Raw genomic sequence first — 19,883 nt, 5'->3', positions numbered from 1 at the left:
GGTCTGTGGCCTGTTAGGAACAGGGCTGCATGGCAGGAGGTGAATGGCGGTCTAATAAGCAAAACTTCATCTGTATTTACAGCCGCTCCCCATTGCTCACATCACCGCTTAAGCTCCACCTCCTGTCAGATCAGTGGTGTCATTAGATTCTCATAGGAGCACGAACCCTACCGTAAACTGCGCATGCAATGGATCTAGGTTGCATGCTCCTTATGAAAATCTAATGCCTGATGATCTGAAGTGGAGCTGAGGTGGTGATGCTAGCACTGCAGAGTGGCTGCAAATACAGATTATCATTAGCAGAGAGGTTTGATGCACAATAAATGTAGTGAGCTTGAATCATCCTGAAACCATTCCCCCCAAACCCAGGTTTGTGGAAAAATTCTCTTCCATGAAACAGGTCCTTGGTGCCAAAAAGGTTGGGGACTGCTGCTAGACACATCTACTGGTCGCCTGCACTAGAAAGAGAACTTTTCCTCACTTATAAGATTGCTGTTACAGAATTACACGTTAGTGTGATAATGATAATATCAACCTATATTGAAAGAGGCTGACACAGCCTTATAAATCGAAACACTGTTTATTCTCAGGCTGCTTTTGAGGACATTGTTCAATACATTATAAAGAGGCTTCTCCATGAAACACCTCAAGGGAAATTTCTAATTATCTAAGTATCAGGAATCGTTGTGCTTCTCTTAAACAATAGGTTTCCTTTCATCATTTGGACAAGAAATCATAATAAACCATAAATCTTAAAACTAAAGGTGTTTTCCATTGTCTGCTAGAAATCTTAACAAGTAAATAGGTACTCATGCTATTCTGTGCTCAAATACTGTTTTCAGCTCTACGTCATGAACATTTTGTTCCTTCTCTTTTTGTCCTTTTTAACTTTTTTTGTTTTTTGAGACTGAGTCTCACTCTGTTGCTCAGGCTGGACTGCAATGGTGTTAGCTCACCTGCAACTTCAAAATCCTGGCCTCAAGTGATTCTCCTGCCTCAATCTTCCGAGGTGCTAGTATTACAGGTGTGAGCCACTGTGCTTAGCCCTAACTTTCTTATTTACTTAGTTTATGTTAAATTTGTGCCACCTAGCTATATTTTATAGAACTTTGAAAGCCATTATCATTCCTTTTAGGAATAAAATAGAACATAAACACATATACAATTATATCTTTACTACTTCTGAGTAACTTATATTTCATGTGGGAGCAAGTGGTATGGGGGGGGCTCAAATAAATCATCAATACATATAATTTATGTTCCAAAACATTATGGTTGTAGACCACAGACGTTGTAAGCGCCTGATAATTAAACCACAAATATGTGCGTTTTTCTTAAGACTATTCTCCCAATTTTATTGTATTTGTTAGGCACATAGCCATTGTTTTCTTTCTGTCCATAGCTCATTCATGTCAAGTTTCTTTGTGACTATAATGTTGGACTTAATTCTTACTTTGAGATAAAATTTAAAAAAAAATGTTTTACTGCTATAATTGCTTAAAAAGTATATTTTGGGAGTTATCTACTTAGGATAGAAGGCATAATTTAGAGTTTATAATCAGCAGTGTGGGTTATATTTTTTCCTGTTTTATTGAGGACTTACTATGGAAGAGGCATTGTGTTAAAAGCTTAGTAGATACCCTCTCTTTTAATCCTCACAACTGCACTGTCAGGAAGAATTAATTACCTATTTTTCCAGGCAAAAATATTGAGGCTCAGAGATAAAATAATATGCTCAAGTCCTGGTAAATGCAATATTTAAATCTTGGCCTCGATCTAGAGCCTGAACACTTAATGATTTCCTAAGACTGGGCCCTTTAGAGACTCCTGTCTTGTATCAAATACTCCTAGGTTAAAAATTCAAGGTTGTAATAGATATCACCTTTGAAATGAAGAACTCTGAAATCTCTCTAAAAATTTCAGATAGGACAGACCAATCACTTCAGGTCACTTCATTTTGGAAATTATTCCGTTCAATGCCATAAAAATCTGCTGTTACTTTTTATTTAGAAGGACAGTTTTACAATCAGAGCAACTTGCCAAGCGGAAACAGGTGTATGTAGATTCAAGTTTTTCTGCAGGGAGCTGGTATTTGATCATGTTAATGAAATTCAACATAATTACAATATAAGCTTGGATGCAGAAATGTTGAGGGTCTGCCAAATAATAGTAAATTAGACAATCATGGTTGAATAATGGCATTGATCTAGAGTTAAACAGACCTTCAAAATAGGTGAATATACTTCTTATGCTTACAAACTGGAAACCAATAGCCAGAAGTGTCCTCATCTTTAACTTTTACCCAAAGCTAATTTCTATAAAGCTACTGGGTGTTACATGAAAGTTAGGAAGTTTCCATTTTCATATCAAACAGTTCTGAATGCCAAATTTTATAGTAATACACTCCATATAGACGAGTAGAATTGTAGTTATTCAATATACTTATCACAAATAAGAAATCTAGTTAGCAGGAGTTAGATAATGTATTTGAAAGGAAGTAGCTGAAATCTCGGTAATAGAAATATGGTAAGCCATGATCTGATGAAATCCATCTCATTCAATAATTTAGAGTTTTATTTCATTTATGAAATGTAAGCTAGTTGAAGAAATGTTTAGGTATCTGTATTTTTTTTTCCTTTTTAAAAGCAGCTTTGATATTGTATTTTTGTATATGTTATGCTTATGAAGAAGAGCAACTTCTGATGAATTCTGGCCTGAATTTTAATTTTTTGGAAAAATTCCGAGAAAGAAATCAGTGAAGTTGCCATGTATTATTTGATGATCTTTTTTTCTCTTACATTTGGCTGAATTTTACTGGTAACTTTTCTATTGCTTCAGCCTAAAAATGTAATGAGACATAATCCACCACAGCTATCTTCTTATAGCTTAGGCACTTGACAGCAGTACCTGTGTGTGCTGTTTTCCACTCTTAACATGCTTATTAGTAAGGTGCTAGTCTTTAATAAACGTGAATAAATAAACTGAATCTTGTGTAAATATTTGAATCATATGTGTAGATTTTAATAGAGTGACTATGGAGGTGGAGAATTAATACACCAAATCAATAAAACCAAGAGTCAAAACTGATTTAACATGCTGCAGTCAGTAAAATCAAATGCAACAGTGTTAAAAGCAAAACCTTGAATTCACCCTAAAATTATATTTGTAGAGAATATAGAATAACTGAGAGGTGTGGCTTTAGAGTAATTAATGTAAAAACAATTTGAAGGAGGGGGTGATTCTTTATCACTATTTTAGTGTGGTTAAAAACCCATGCTGTTGTTTAGAAAACACTGTTGAGTAAAGAGTGCTAAGAAGAAATCATCCCACCATATTCTGCATGAGTCACATCTCATTTGGATTATTGTAGTTATTTTGGGGAGTGGGGTAAAAGTAAAGAGTAAAAAAAGGCAAAAGATAAGGAGGAAAACAAGGAAACTATTACATTAAGATTACTATAACATTTCACCTACGTTATAGGTGAAAACCAGGAGGATGGCTTAGGAAGCTACCTTCTGAGAAAGCTTGGGTTTGTCTAGTATGTCTGACCATCTGGAAAATTTAGCCAGATATGACAGATTGTCAATATGTTATCAATAATAATGTACAAAAAATATATTAACTTTCCCTCTTTGGAGATAGTGTATCAGTCCACATTCATTGGAGCTAGAATGTTCTAGTTTCAAATCTTAGATGTATATTTTACTAATTTTATGGTCATAAATAATTCACTTAAATTAGCTTAAGTGTTGGTAAAGAGGCATTTTTGTAGGGTAAATTAGACAATTAATTTATGTAACACCTGATACTGGGTAGGCATTCAATGAATGGTACCAGCTAGTCATATTTCACTGGTCAAGATGGCAGAATTGCTATCAAGAGGTAGACATTATAGGCAGGCATATTTCACCTTAATATAAAAACATCCTTAAATTATCTATAGTTGAATTTTAAACTTGTGGATTTTTCTTTTTTCAAATAACCATTAGGAGAGGATTCCTGCAATTGTAGATTCCCACAATGGTGGTGAGCTACAGTATTTCATTTGTGGGCCACTATGACAGGGAATGTAGGACATCATTATGTATACAACAATACTCAAAAAGTAGTATTCGTACTTTGATTTTTCTAACTGGTATGCATTCACCCTGATTCTCAGTTGCTTTGAGTTTATACTCAGTGTGCAGTTTTCTTAAACTTGCAATAGGCTGATAGTCAATCATAGTTGTCAGTGCTGTCATGATTTTTCATTTTCACCCTATTTCTTTCTTCATTAATCTTTTTTTCTCTTTCCTGCCCCTAGATGCATTTAATTTTGTTCTTGCAAACAATACACTTATTTTGCCCTTGTTGAATATACATTATAGACTTTTTCATGTTATTGAGGAACCAAATAATATGCTATTTTCTTATGTCTCTTATTGTAAATCATTTGATAAGGTATGTTTTTTCTCTGTATTTCAGAATGATATCTCCTTCCTTTCCATTGTTCTGAAAAACAAACAATGTGTATAAATTCTACTTCAAATTGTTATTTTGATTTATTCCTATTTACTAATACCTGAATGAGAAGAGATATGTTCACACTTTACATACATCATCAGATAGGGCAATATGGATTATCCATGGTTTGGTTAACTATCCACTCAGTGTCTAGCTGAATCTCAGATCCTGAGATATTGAGCAAGATTTTGTTTCCTGCTATTAAATGATCATACATGCACTCTAGTCTGACTGTACTGAGCTGGGATCTTCTTTGTTTGTTGACACTTTAAGCCAAATAGTACATGAAAAATTGTAAAACTCAATATGCATTATTATCAGGTCTCTTTCTTCCTCAACCTGCACTTATCTTCCTTGTGACCAGTTCCTGTCCCACATATGTTTACTACTATCTTTGTAGAAATGTTAATAGAAATATAGGTGAGGTTACTTCAAAGGTATCCACAACCTCCATATTAAAATATTACCTGTATTTTTTTCTAATGATTTTTTAATAAACTAAGTTGATATTAAAAATATCTATAGCATAATGTTAAATGTAAATCTGGGAAGGAAAGTTTATATAAATATAATGCATAGCTCTAGTATGGCACTTCTCAATGATTTAATTTAACATAGTGAAAAGCCTAATGTGTTACTAAAATAGTTAGAAAGTTATGAAATGTGTAATGTAAATGTTGCATACCATTTTCTTTGTGCACAAATGCTCCCTGAGGAGATTCAGGGATCCCTTTCCAGACTGTGATTGGCTTGGGATAGCCAGGGTCCATGGTTTTCATTTCTTCACTATATCTCCAGTACCTAAAAAGGATAAAAACAACAACTCATGCATAGGGAAATAAATAATGCATACAAACAGTAATAGCTAACATTTATTAAATCTTTGCTGTGTGCTTAATACTGTTAGTTGTATATCTATTACTGATTTATAGAACACCGGTTGGGAAGCTCTGATTTAAATCACTAGAGAGACAATGGGCATAAAGCATTTACTTTGTTATTCTCTTGCATACATTAAAAGTGAGTATTTATTCAGTCTGCTAAACTAATAAAAATGCTAGCTAAATATATTTACAGTTCATAAGGGTATCACCCAACCTGTGTGTGTGTGTGTGTGTGTGTGTGTGTATCTGAGGTCTTCATGAGTTGTTTTTTTTTTCTAATCTTTCCTAGGCATTCAATTAATAAATGAATCAAAATTGTGCTTAAAATTATTTCCAAAAAATGTTCTGAAAATAATTTTAAGCACAATTTTGATTCATCTATTAATTCAGCAAATATTTACTGAATTCCTATTATATTCCTCACACTAGAGTTAATAACATTGAACAACACTGACACGGTGCAACTTTCATCAGTCTCATGTTTTTGGATATGTGGGGACATAGGTAATAAACCAATTTATCAATAAATACACACTATGATGGGAGGTGGTAAGAGCTATGAAGGAAACAAAGCAGATAAAGTTATTTAGGAATATGAAGAAGCCATTTTAAATTAGTGAACAGAGAGCTCCTCTCTGATACGTTGACATTTGAGCAGAGAATAGAGAGAAGTGAGGAACAATACATGCAGTCTTTGGGAGAAGAAAATTTCAGGCAGAGAAACTAGAAATTGAAAGTTCCTGTAGCAGGCACATGTTTAGAGTACTTGAGCATCTACAAGGAGGCTTGGGTGACTAGAGTTGAGTTAGTAATGGAGGGATAAGATCAGAGTGTGACCCAGAACCTAAGAATAGATAGACCTTTACACTTTGGTTTTCCACTAAGACATGTGAGAAGCCAATATATATTTTGAGCAGAGGAGCTTAAGGCTAAAGCTTGTTGTTGAAAAGAAAACACTGGTTCCTGAGAGCAAAAGAGATTGAAGGGGATAATGTAGGAGCAGGGATACCAATTGGGCTGTCTTTGCAATAATCCTCAGACTGGAAGTCAGCTATAGAGTTGACAATAATTCAAGGGATTTAAGATATATTTTAGAGGAAGAGCCCAAAGGCCTTACTAATAGATTGAATGTGGGATGTGAGAGCAAAGGAAGTTGAGTATGACTCAGGAATTTTGAGCCCGATCATCTGGAAGAATAATGTTGCCATTCAGTAAAATAGGGAAGCAAGGGAAGGTAAGCTGAGTTGGTTTAGGGATCATGAGATTAGTGTTAGTTACTTTCAATTCAGACATAAATGTGGAGTTGTTGATGAGGTAATTTGGTATGTGAGTGCAGACTTTAGGGAAGATCTTAATTGGATTCCTCTATAGACAGTAAGACAAGTAAAAGCAAAGCTCGTGAAGAGCTAGAACTCTCAGGCTCCTATCCCTTCACTGGGAGGCCCTTAAGCCACTTTCACAGAACTCCTAGACTTCCAAGTAACCAACTGTGAACATCCCTACTTTGGATCACTTCTCATTTATTGCACACACGGTCTAAGAGTAAAATGAGTCTATATCTTGAATGGTCTAAAAGACTGCACCACGGGGTGAAATCATTACGAGTTCACAGTGATACCACCCATTTTAGGGAAGGCCTAATGCTCTATGCATTGTCTTATTTAATCACAACAAATCCATGAGGTAGACAGTCATCATTATTCCCCTTTGAGGGAGGAGAATTCTTGGAAGACAATGGATGATAGTAGATGCATAATCAGATTTGCCTGATTTCAAAAGTATTTACTATTTCCACCATGAACACAGTTTACAAATTTATTTGACACTGCCAAATATGTTTTCCAAATTTATTTGACAATGCTTTTCCCCTCCACTAAACATTTACGACTATCTGCTAAAGCTAGTGTTTCACCAATACAGGTTTGTGAAATGACATATTTTTTTAATTATCCTTGGATTAGCCATTTTGCCTGAAGTAAGGAAAAAAATAAGCATTTTTCAGTTTGAATATTTTCCTTTACCAGGTTTATGGAAGATCTTTTATCTTCAAAGCTGTGGGAACCTATACAGAAGGTTTTGCTTTAAATTCCTGGAAACCTCACTAGAGTAACAGTCTGGAATATTAGCACTTCTTTCATCTTCAATGTTCACATGGAAATCAGAAAAAGATTGTTTCAGGAAGTATTTTAATAAGTAATGCACAAGGAAGAGTTTATCCAAAAAGAGAAAATGTCACTGGTGTTTGCCACAGGTTCTCATCACATGAAAGATGAGAACAGATCTGATGGACAGATCAGGAATCACTTCGTGGAGAAGCAAAACTGCAGTAAAGGTGAGAGGGTCTATCTTTCTGAAGACAATGAAGCAGAATCATTAGCGTATCAATTCTAAAGTCTATTTTCTTTCACTTTTGGTTCATGCATATATCTGCTTTTAAATGATTTCTAATAGTCCTTTCCCACAGAACATTCTGTGATGAATACAGAATGGTTAGTATAGTTGGGATTATGCTCAAAATCTCAAGATCTGGTCCCCTGAGTAAATATATCAATGCAGTTTACAGCAGTCATATATGTTAACAGCTTCTTGCATTTGGTCAAAGAAAGTCTCTTACGAAGAAACAGTCAAATTCCTATTTTATGGATCCTAACGAACAATTTTTTTTTCTCACATTTTACCTACCTAAACATCAGAATGCACCTTACAATCGATACAGTGTCAATTTATTTGGTGGGGTTTTCTCTCAATAATAGAGTAATGATATATCTTACAATAAATGACACTTTTGAATGACATAAACTGTAACTTAAAGTGAGCTTTTAAATGCTTACCTGGAAGCTTGGAATAATTTAAAAGCCTGAGGAAAATGGGATCACATCCTGCATGTGATTTCAGTAACATTACTATATACAGAGAATCCAGGTTAGTTTTCTGAGAGGTAGTTATAATATTCTTCATGTAGTAATACCTATAGTTTATGTAGTGTTTTATAGCTATAACTTAAATTTATATACATAGATTATTTTATCTTATTTCACTTAAATCCCTCAACAATCTTTTATATTGTATAGTATGATGTTCTCTATGATGATATCCTAACCATAGATTTAGTATGTATGGTCACTCAATTTAATCAATGACAGAGTGTTAGGTATCATATTATTCAAAGATAAATGACTTAGTGACTTTTACTATGTTTGAATGTCATAGTGCTGAAATTCAAATGAACTCTCTTTGATTCACAGTTTGGTATGTTCCACCATGTTACTGGACTGCTATTGTCATTCTTCCTCTCTTGATGCTATCACTTAAACAACTCATGTTCATTGGGTATAGTTTTCCTTCCTCCCTTTTTCTATTCACTCATAGATCTATTCACCACCAATACTTTTTTGAGCACCTATATTATATACCAGACACAGAAGAATCAGAAGGAATGCATTTCAGGAAAATATTGATGGAATGTAAATTTTATTACACTCTCTTCTAGGAACATAATTCTGGTCTGAATTTGTCAAAATAAAAGCATTTTTCCTTCTTCTAGCAGATAATGGTAAATGATAACTTGGGATCATTTCACAAATTTTTAAAAACTCAACATAGGCTTGAACCCTCAGGTTGTCTGTTGTGTACTAATTTTACATATATCCAATAAACCTGAATGTCATTAGAATTATCTAACTATATTCAGTGCTGTCTTATAAAAGGTGCTGAGGCTTATTCATAAATATAAGTTTATATTTTAATTTCTGACATATAGGAATATGCTTCAGCATAAACAAAAAAGCTCATCCCACTGATTTTTTCCTCCCTGAAAAATAAGCTTATTGGTTCACTGAGAAGTAAATTAGCTTATACATATTGGAACATTGTGTAAATAAACTGAGGTGTTTACAATGTAGATATTATAGTGGAAAAAATTTGAAATTCTGTACAGAAAAGTCAGTAAATGATAAAAGCTATTATAAATGAAGGTTTTAACTTTTTCTTCTGTTTTATCAGTTTTGTCTACAGTAGAGTTTTGACTTTAATCAGATTTTTTTGAGAGAATCATTCTTAATGCTTCAAAATCTCATTCCACAGAAAGTTCTTAAAAATGCAACAGAATAGAAAATATCAATTTTTACTGTATTCTTGGATGATTTAAAAACATATACATTAAGTAATTACTTCATAAACACACAACTTAAGCTGGAGGAAATAAATGTATATTTTTCTATTTGACTATTAGTGATACTAATAAAAAATCCAAAATGGGTCTAAATTTTCTTATTTCTATTTGAGGATATCATAAAATTCTCAACAGTTAAGCTTACAATGAAATGTGGCAATAGAGTCTCAGATATATTTGTGAGAAGATGCTGAGAGATGATTTAGAAACATAGCATTTTAAGCTAAATGCTATGAAGATCAAAATGCATCCAAGTACCAAATTGTAGTGTATTAAGAAAAGGGCAAGTAGGAATCTGAGGCGTTGAGTTCCATGGTGTATATGAAACAGTGACAAAGTAGATATTTTAATCTGAATTTACAGATCTATTTAAAGGATCATCATTTCATCTACTCTCTTCAGCTATCTCTATACTTAGAAGATTTCCTGTGGGCCTCTGTTTTTAATACCATGTATATGTCAATACCTCTGAAATCTGTGTCTCCAACTGACCTCTCTTTCCACTGAGATGCAAACTCAATTATCCAGCTACCTACTTGACTTCTCCACTTGGTGTATAAATAGGCACCTCAATCTGAACATGGACTTTTCAATCTCTTAATCCCCTTTTCCCAATATTCCTTCCCCTGTCTACTCTATCCCCAGGACTGGCACTACCAACTTATTCAGGTGAAAAAACCTAGAAGTTGCCCTTAATTTGTTTTCTTTCTCTCCCCTAAATCCAAGCCATCAGAACAACTTGTTATGGTCACATTCAAAATGTCTCCTACACCCATCCACTTTGCCCACCTCTAGTGTCACCATTATGTCTTCCTATTCTCCCTCAGCAGCCTCCCAAAGCCCCTCCTTGCTTCTACTCCTGAAGTGCATTCTTCAAACAGAAGCCGGAATGATCTTTGTGGATATGCATAAGATCGTGTCTCTTCCTTGCTGAAGACCCTCCAATGCTTTTCCACTGTGCTTAGAATAAAATCCATGGTAAATGATAACTTGGGATCATTTCACAAATTTTTAAAAACTCAACATAGGCTTGAACCCTCAGGTTGTCTGTTATGTACTAATTTTACATATATCCAATAAACCTGAATGTCATGGCCTATAGGGCCCTGTGTGTTCTGGTCCCTGTTTACCCATTTGACCTTGTCTACCACTTAATCACTGTGTTGTTTTTTCTTCTGTCTTTGAACAATTCAACTTCATTCCTACACTACTGCCTTTGCACGACTATTTCATCTACATGTAGCACATTGTTCTGAATAGCTTCCTATTTCCTATTTCTGGCCAAAACTTCTCCCTGCTCAAGTCCCCACTGAGGTGTCTCCTTCACGAGGGAGGCCTTCCTGACTTCCACACTAAATTCCCAACCAGTCCTTACCACCATGAGTCTCTATTGTGTCATCACCTTGTTTTATTTCGTTGTAGCATTTCTCATTGTGAAAATTATCAGGGTCATTTATTCATTCAGGGTTCATTATTCATCTCCCCCAACAGAATCTAAGTGCTATGACAGCAGGAGCCTTGTAATCTTTTCTACTACTCTATCTTTATTACCTAGAACATGTCACATAGTTTGTGCTCAAAAATTAATTTTTGAATGAATGAATGAAGGCTAGGGCAAGACCTATGCAGAAATCTTAAGGAAGCAGGCATTAGAGTCAGTGAGAATGGAAAGGGTGGCCTCATGTTCACACTGTCACTTCAGGCAGTTAGGCAGAGAGGGATGGATGTTGGTGGGCTGTAATTGAAGGTGTCTGGATTTTTGGTAAGAAGTGAACAACACGCAGGGCTGACATATGGCAGGAGTGGACCAAATCAAATTTAAAGATGTGTTTTGCTTGTCTAGCAAATTATTTTAAGTGAGCCTGATTTTGAATGCAAAATCTAGTGTTTGCAACTTTCCAGCTTACTGCAGTACCCATCACTCCCCATTGCCTTAGACACTTGCTCTACCCAGTAGTATATATGTTATTCACTCGATCCCTTTAAAACGGTTGAGTTTTTTACACTTGTACTAGATACTCTCTAAAATCCCATCTGCTTTTAGCCTTAGAGAAATAGAAAACCATTAACACAATTTATTTTCTTTTTTTAAAGCAGTGGGAGAAGAGAGAAGAAATAAGTAAGGAAAATAAATTCTCATATAAGTGACAACCGAATTGTTGTTTATATGTTTGAGTTAGATAATGTAATGTCTTTTCCATCTACTTTTAAATCTAGAATTAATCTATTGACAAATGCTGTGACTCTGGAATCATACAATGCTACAAATATGAAGTGATCTCTTTATAAAATATCAATAATTCATGACATCTTACATAAGATCCCATATATGGAAATTAACTGGAATCCTACTTTCAATATCTTTAAAACCTATAAAACCACAGTTATTTAAAAAGAACTTAAAAATAATAAAAGCATTTTTATACATTTTGCTATATTTGGCATGCAGCTTTTTGAGTAGGAAGCAAATGGACTAATAACACTTTTCCCACTTACTATAGTCTTTATTCTATTATAAATTTGATATCTAACTTCATTGATTTCACTGGTTTGAGGCAGCCCACATTTACTCTCTAAACTTAAATTTTCCAAAAAGTGATACATTTTTAGAATGGAAACGTTTTAGAAGTAATTGCTGCATATGTGGGAAATAGGGCTATCCGATAATGAAATGGCAGTTTCTATCATCATCTACGAAACTCTAATTAAAACTGTTAAATAAGCTTTCATTTTCTGTCCCCTAGCAACTAACTTCTCCAAAGCGACTCCTCAAACTCCCATTCCTACCTCTTTCTCAGGGGTGGGGAGAAAGGGGAGGGAGAAGTGCAACTCAGTATTGTACCTAGTCCTGAAAGAGTACATTCAAGCCATTAAAACCAGCTGGGGAATTTAACAACCTTAAGGGTTATAACATTTTAAAGAATATGTTACAAGTCTGCAGATTTATTTTATTAGTGGTCACTATGCTGTGGCAATAAAGTCCTTCAGTTTTCTCCTTTCAAATTCTATTACGCTTACATCCTGTTGAGTCATTATACATTTTGTGGTTGTAAGGGCATCTTTTCCTTTAACCAAATTTTTATTGGATATATCTTTTCTGCTTGTGATTTAGTAAGAAGCATTGTAGCCAAGCCCTAGCTTTATTACAGTGAATTAAAATCTATATTTTAATATGTAACTTTTTGCTTTAGAACTCTATAGAAATATGATGTATATAAAATTAGTTAATAATACATTTAAAAGTGTATATTCTTATCTATGGAGACCCATGACAGGTTCTTTTTGTTCACAGATAAAGCTCAATATTAGAAACAATTTGCAATTAAAAATTGTATATTTCAAAATAAACAGTCTATACCCTTACTTAGTTTTCTCTGGAAGTTGGAGACATTTTATAGGATCATTTTATGCTAATAAGGCAAATTCAGTACTAGATTGTTGGACATTAAAGCCTGTTTTCTCTATGTGTGCATTTTTAAAAATTTACTTGTAAAAGGCAGTACAATGGCATACTTAATTTGTTCTATTATACAAACTAGTGAAGACTACTTAAGAGTTTCACATTGTGACTCAGCTAGTAATAGTGCAATTAAAATTTAATTTTTTAAATATTTATTACTTTTCTTGCTTAATGCTTATTTAAATTAATTAAAATATAGCCTTGAATTCACATATATTTTATAGGTAATATCTGTCAAAAAGTGAGCAGAGGTGGAGCTATGTATACCTAGTAGATAGTGTAAATTATAAGACTAATAATTCTCTTTCATTTTATTAACCCTGTTAGTAATGTCACAAAAGGAAAATAAAGTAAGAGAAAGTAAAATAGCTGGGAAGGAATATTATTCTTTAAGCTAAAAGTATTTAGCCCAGTGATAGTTTGGTTATATACAGTTTATAACATCTGCTTGCTGGTATCTAAATAAACAACCTCTCAAGAAATAGAACCCATGACTAAACTGAAATTATTTGAAAATGTTCACAAGTAACTGCGTGCAAAGTATAAAAATTTAACTTTGAATATGAAAATACACACACAAAAAACCTGTGCTAAAAAGTTTCTTTTCCTAAATAAAGTAAAACTATAAGAAAATGCACTGCAAGGATACAAATATACAATGCTGACACAGCTTTATAGGCATGTTAAGATTATGGGGAGAGAAGAAAATATATACAATTCATCAGGAAGTCATATTAGTTGAGTACATTAGATGAAGATTTATTTAAATATTATTTAAAAATGTTTTAAAAATATTTTCAATTGCATTAATTCTTAGGTTTATATTAACACAGATTTTTCATCAACAGTACATGTCCATGACAGACTAGAAATCTTGACTACTGTAAACATCAGTTAACTGTTTTCCTCATGTGATGTGTGTACTGACCTGTCCCCCTTGAAGAAATAGGTTTTCCCAACGTCCTCCCACCAAATAGCTGAATCAATACCGTGAGGGGGAATTCCACTTCCAAGAGTAATCAAGTCATGAGGGTAACCAGGTTGAAGAGTTGTGTCCTTGAACACCCAATATTTGTTACCTGTATGAAATAAGTGCAAATGCAGAATATATTAATTTAATGTCAGAAATTAGAATATCTCTATTAACACAATGTATTTAAAATTATTATAAGTAAATTCTTGAAACAAGTTAGTAGCAGTCAATCCGGAATCTTGATGTTATTCTTGAAACATTAATGCTATTTTCAGAATTGGATACAATGAACGACTACTTAATAATACAACCAAAATTTGCGAGTTAGCTTAAAACATAAAATGAGTCTACAACTTAGCTATAAAGAAATAATTCTGAGACAAGGATTAAAGATTCTTCCCCTAGAAATTAAAGGCCGTATTTTTGTTCAAGGTTAAATTATTCCTGTGTTTTGTGCAACGTGTATGCCCTCATATTGCTTTCATGATTATAACCTTTACTCTAGTGAAACACTTCCTCTGGGCTGATTCTTCTTTTTATTACATAAACGCTCACAGTCTCTCTAGCCTTATAAAGTCATCCTCCTTTGACCTCATGCCCTCTTTTAGCTGCAACACTATCCCTCTCTTCAAGAGTGGTAACTGAGGGGTGGAAAATTTTAACCCTAAATCTGTTCAGAATTTCTGGAGCACAATGAAAATACAAAGCAGACAGACTGCTAAAGTCTGACTAAAGTCAGTTTTATTGCTGTTTGACAATTCTCTGCAGACAGTAGACTTCCTCAAGCCCTCCCTATGCCCCTTGCAGACTGCAACCTCCACGCCCCTCTTTGGTGTGCCTATCAAATAGCCTACAACCATTTCTCACTACTCTGGAAGTTTCACATACCTAATGATCCACTTAAACCTTCTGTTCTGGAGTCACCAATGACCTCCAATTAAACAATTCTTTACCCTTATCAATTGACACAGTTGACCAGTTGAAGTACCTTCTTCCCTGAGCTGCAAGAAAATCATTTTCTTTTGGTTTCTCTCTTTGTTCTCTAGCTGCTCCTTTCCAGGCTTATTTTATTTTACTCAGTCCTTGAATGTTGATGACTTTATTCTCTGCTTTCTTTTTTTCTTATTCTAAATCTGGAGGTATAAAAAACTCAATACCTACAAGGGCTGGGTTAGGGATGATAGGAATGGAGTATCTCCACTGATATTGAGATACTTAGATAAAAATGGGTAAATATCCATTATCGTAAATGCCTATATTCCACCCCTCCCCTTCTCCTGGGCCTCCTGAATCTTTCTATGACAGCATCTTCTTGGATCACTAGCCCCTCCTGGGGTTAATAGCTAGGAGAGAAAGGTGCTTCTATGCCCTTTCTAATTGACGTAAGACCCTTACTTATTTCTATAGTATTTCAAAACCACCCATAGATAAGGACTATGATAAACTGTAGCAATCACGTAACACCTAAAGGTATTAAAAATTTTTTAAACAATGGGCTGCCCTAAAATAACAACAAACAAACAAACAAAAAGACCCCACATCTTTAGGCTGAATTTAGTTAGGAATCTCTAGATTGTAATCATGGGTAATCTCATTTACTCCAGGACCTTCTACTGCCATTTGATATAATTTAAATTAAAACAACATTTATTAAATATCTTTAGCATCCCAAGTATCATATTAGGTATTAAGGATGCTAAAATGAACAAGACAGACCTGATCAATACTCTGATCATTCCACATGCCAGCAGAAGAAACAGAGGAAAATCAAAAATCACATATGTAATGGTAGTAATTGACAAACGAGTGAATGCTGTGAAGAAAACACACCACAGGTAGAGAAACAGCAAATAAAGGGAACTTACTTTAAGGAAAAGGTCAAAGAAAACCTCTCTGATGAAATAAAATCTAAAGAAAAAGAAAAAAATAGCTATGCCAAGAATGCCAGGATTGGCTCTTCTCTTCAGAGCAGAGGAGACTTTGGTACAGTCACTGAATTCAAGGAATTATCAGTGGATTGTAATAAGCAGGGAAAGTGGAACTAAGAACCAGTATAATGGGTTTGATTCTTATTTTGAATGCACTGGGAAGTCATTAAAGAGATTAAATTAATGGAGGGGGGCCAGGCATGCTGGCTCATGCCTGTAATCCTAGCACTCTGGGAAGCTGAGGTGGGAGGATTGCTTAAAGTCAGGAGTTCAACAACAGCCTGAGCAAGAGTGAAACTCTGTCTCTACTAAAAGTAGAAAAAATTAGCCGGGTAAGGTGGCATGTCTGCAGTCCCAGCTACTTTGGAGGCTGAGGCAGGAGGATCCCTTGAACCCAGGAGTTTGAGGTTGCTGTGAGCTAGGCTGATGCCATGGCAACCTAGCTCAGGCAACAGAGTGAGTCTCTGTCTCAAAAAAAAAAAAAATAAATAAAATAAAATAAGATAAATTTAATGGAGGAATGTGATTGTTTTTATATTTTCAAAAGATGGTTTTTGGTCTTTTGCGAAAAATGGATTATAAAGGGAAAAATGGAAATGAGAGGACCTGCCAAGGAACTTTTGCAAGAATTAATTAATCACTTGAATAATTCACGCAACCATTTACTTAGTAAATGTACCAGGCGCTGCTATAGGCACTAGAGATATAGCAGTCAACAAGAAGCACACCATCTCTATCTCATGACGCTTAGATTCTAGTGAGTAGGTATGGGAAAATCAACCTCAAACAAGCAAACAAATAAATGAAGATAACTTCAAGGAGCAAAGTGTTATAAAAATAGAAAAAGAAAAAAAGGATAATAATGTGATAGGGATGGGATGGGGGCTACTCTATATTGGACACAAGAATGATTTTTCCATTCAATTGTGATTTATATAATTCAAAAAAGCCAGCCCAGTGCAGACTGTTTGAAGTGGAGGGAACATGGAGAATGAATGCCATGGGAAGAAGCTTATTGTGTGACAGGAGAGTGTGACAGGAATTTACAGTAGGAGAGTGTGACAGGAATTTACAGTAGGAGAGTGTGACAGGAATTTACAGTAAGGATAGAGCCAAGGATCATTTTGTAAACTTTGTAGGAGTTTGAACTTGATTCTAAATGAAATAAAATGTCATTGAATAGTTAAATAAAAAAGGTCTTTGACAGTGGTTTGGACTAAAGTGGCAGAAACGGAGGTGGAAGAGAGAAAATGGAATCATGATATATTCTGGGGGTGGAATGGATTGGCAATGCTGAGGAATTCACTGAGGGGAATACGATAAAGATAATATCAACGATAATCCTCAAATTCTGGCTTGAGTAGATGGGAGAATAATGGTGTTATTTAATAAGATAAAGAGGATTGGAGGTGGCTTGAGCCATTGGGGGTTTAAATCAGGAGTCTGAGATGTCAGGGAGATATTGATATAAAGATGTCACTTAGGCAACTGGATATGTCAATTTGAAGGTAACAGTTTGTAAGATACAAGCATAAATGTGGTATTTACTAATTTAGGAGCTGGCAAGATTATCCTGGGAAGAGAGTATACAGATAAGATAAAGAGAAACCAGAACCAGGCTTTTAGAAACCTGTGACCTTTGCAAAATATCACATAAAAGAAGAAGGAAGAAGAATCAAGTGAGGAGGAGGAACAAGAGGCAGTACTGAGAGTGAAGTAAAAGAAAACTTCAGAAGCCAAACAGAAAGTAGAGTGGTCATAAATGGACATTTCTAGTCCAATATCTCTTGAATGCCAAACAATATGTATATATAGTTACCTACCGGGATTTTCTACAAAGTTGACTCAAACTCCAGATTTGAACTCATCCTAAACACCTTTCTTCTTATTTGCCTTTTTTGGGTAGATGGCATACTATTCTGTGGCTCACATCAGAAAACTTTCTGTTCATTATTTTTCATACTTAATGGATCATTACATTCAGATGATTTGAACTCCTAACTATCATTTGAACCTGCCCCCTGAAATCTATTCTTATTGCCACTGGTACTAGTGATGTCTTTCCATCATCCCTTCTAAAGGGAACTGCTTTGTCCACAAGCCTACGGCAGGTCTCATTGGTCTCTGTAACCTCTCTCAATACTCCAAGCCTAGAGCCAGTCAAAATGCTGCAGAGGAAGCTCTGGAGAGAAGGCTTGGTCAGATGAGCAAGGTGGGCAGAGCTATCCATGTCTCTCTTGGGAATATGAGCCAGGGAATACCGAGAGACTTTCCCACTCAGCAGCAGGAATTGACTATGCATTAGACATTGACTATGCTTTATATACTGACTATGCATGAGGCCTGAGAAGCCATGATGACCACAGGCAGGCAGACGCTATGAGGAGGTAGAAACTGAATAAATAAACAGAGGTGGGCTGAAAAAGAAAATAGAATGCAAAGAACAAAGTAGATGCAGAGTGCAGAGCAATGAATGGAGGAGAAACCAGAGGCCCATTAGAGAGACAGCAAGGGTAGCCAGTTCCTTAGCCGTATGCATGCCTGCGACATACCCACTCCTTACCATAAGTTCCCCAAAGCTCAACTGACCTGATTCGGTTTATTTTTTTTAACTGAACGAGACTGTTCAATATAAATTTGTGAACATCCAAACATCAAGTGAGATATGTGAGCCTAAGTCTGTTGGCCGGAGTCCTGGCTTTTAGCCAATGTGCCATGCTGTCTTCCGGCCATGTGCCTTCAGGGTTATCCTTTTATTTTCTAGCTTGCATTATCCCAACAGTTTTCTTTCTTGTCTTCCTGACTCCAGTTTGTTTCCCTTTTATCTAACTTCCACAAGGTCATCATTAAAGGGATTTCCTTAAAATGCATCCTTGAGTTCTGCCTCTCTTTTGTTTAAATTTTTCAGTGGTTTTTTATTGCATTCAGGATGAAGCCCAAATACATTCATATGTCATTTCAAGTTTCCTTTCAATATGGGTCTCTTCTCTAATCTACATTCCATTTATCTCCCTTTCTGAAAAACTAGGATAACTCTTTCAAGACTTAGCTTGCATTTCTCTGGAAAGAATTTCCTATATGAGTGAGGTGGGCATCTTATATTGCCGGAGTACCTGGTCTTTACCTTTATCATATCACTTAGTACATTACACTTTAATGAATAACAAGCCTGCCACCCACTCTAGGCTGTGAGCAACTTGAGGGAAGTCATCATATCAAACACACTATTTCCCTGCAGCACCTCATATGTAATGCCTGAAAAGTAATAAGTGCTTAATAAGTGGTTACTGATGTCAAAAACTATGAATAACCACAAATATAGGATCAAAAGTTTAACAAAAAGGGGCATTAAAGGCTCCATAAATAACATTGTGGGCATTAGTCTGAAATCTTGTTAACAGAGCAGGAAAAATGAATTTTATAACCACTAGCAAGTCTGAGAAAATATAAAGACTTGCCCTAGCATTGTGTTGGAAAACCATTTATTTAAGTGATTATATTTAACTGTGGGTTGGGAAATAGTGTCATAAAAATACACACCTATCCTGAGCCTTTGTTTAATCTGAATATTTTACATTAAAAAAAGAAACTTCACCCCAAAGGTCCAGATCACTTCCTTGCCAGAGTCAGTGAGATGGAAAATCCAGAGCACCGTTTCGCAGCATGCTCTATATTTTAGTCCTGTCTCTGTGGCATTTAAAATAGAAAGCCTTAAAACAATAGACGAAAAAGAAAGAAAGGCCTGTTCTGTTGGCCTATATCTCAGTGACTTATTACATCCTTTCTTTTCATCACGTTTTTAATTGGGAAGGGATATATAGTTCCAATGCCTCCCATGCTAGCTATTTAGAGCAAATCTTTTATCAGCTCAACTCAGTTGGTTGTCCCTTTCAAGCAGAAATGTTCTGGTATGCTTCAGAATGCCTCTCTTTGCAGTTCCTAAACTTTATCATTTGCATGACAA

The 19,883-nt window shown here is 35.1% G+C and overlaps 1 protein-coding gene across 1 annotated transcript in view; it reads right to left on the bottom strand.

The window, feature by feature from the left end:
• The window catches only part of MMP16 (matrix metallopeptidase 16), a 281,056-nt gene that overhangs the window by 11,907 nt on the left and 249,266 nt on the right, over positions 1-19,883 (bottom strand). The window contains exons 8-9 of the mRNA XM_012774254.3: positions 13,947-14,097; positions 5,189-5,304 (exon numbers count right to left, since the gene is read on the bottom strand). Of these exons, the coding sequence (XP_012629708.1) occupies positions 5,189-5,304; positions 13,947-14,097 (267 nt within the window). The remainder of the gene's footprint in view (positions 1-5,188; positions 5,305-13,946; positions 14,098-19,883) is intronic.

This window comes from Microcebus murinus, chromosome 7 (assembly GCF_040939455.1).
Source record: "Microcebus murinus isolate Inina chromosome 7, M.murinus_Inina_mat1.0, whole genome shotgun sequence".
In the NCBI taxonomy this organism is placed as follows: Eukaryota; Metazoa; Chordata; class Mammalia; order Primates; family Cheirogaleidae; genus Microcebus; species Microcebus murinus.
This window is presented reverse-complemented; position numbering and strand designations above follow the sequence as displayed.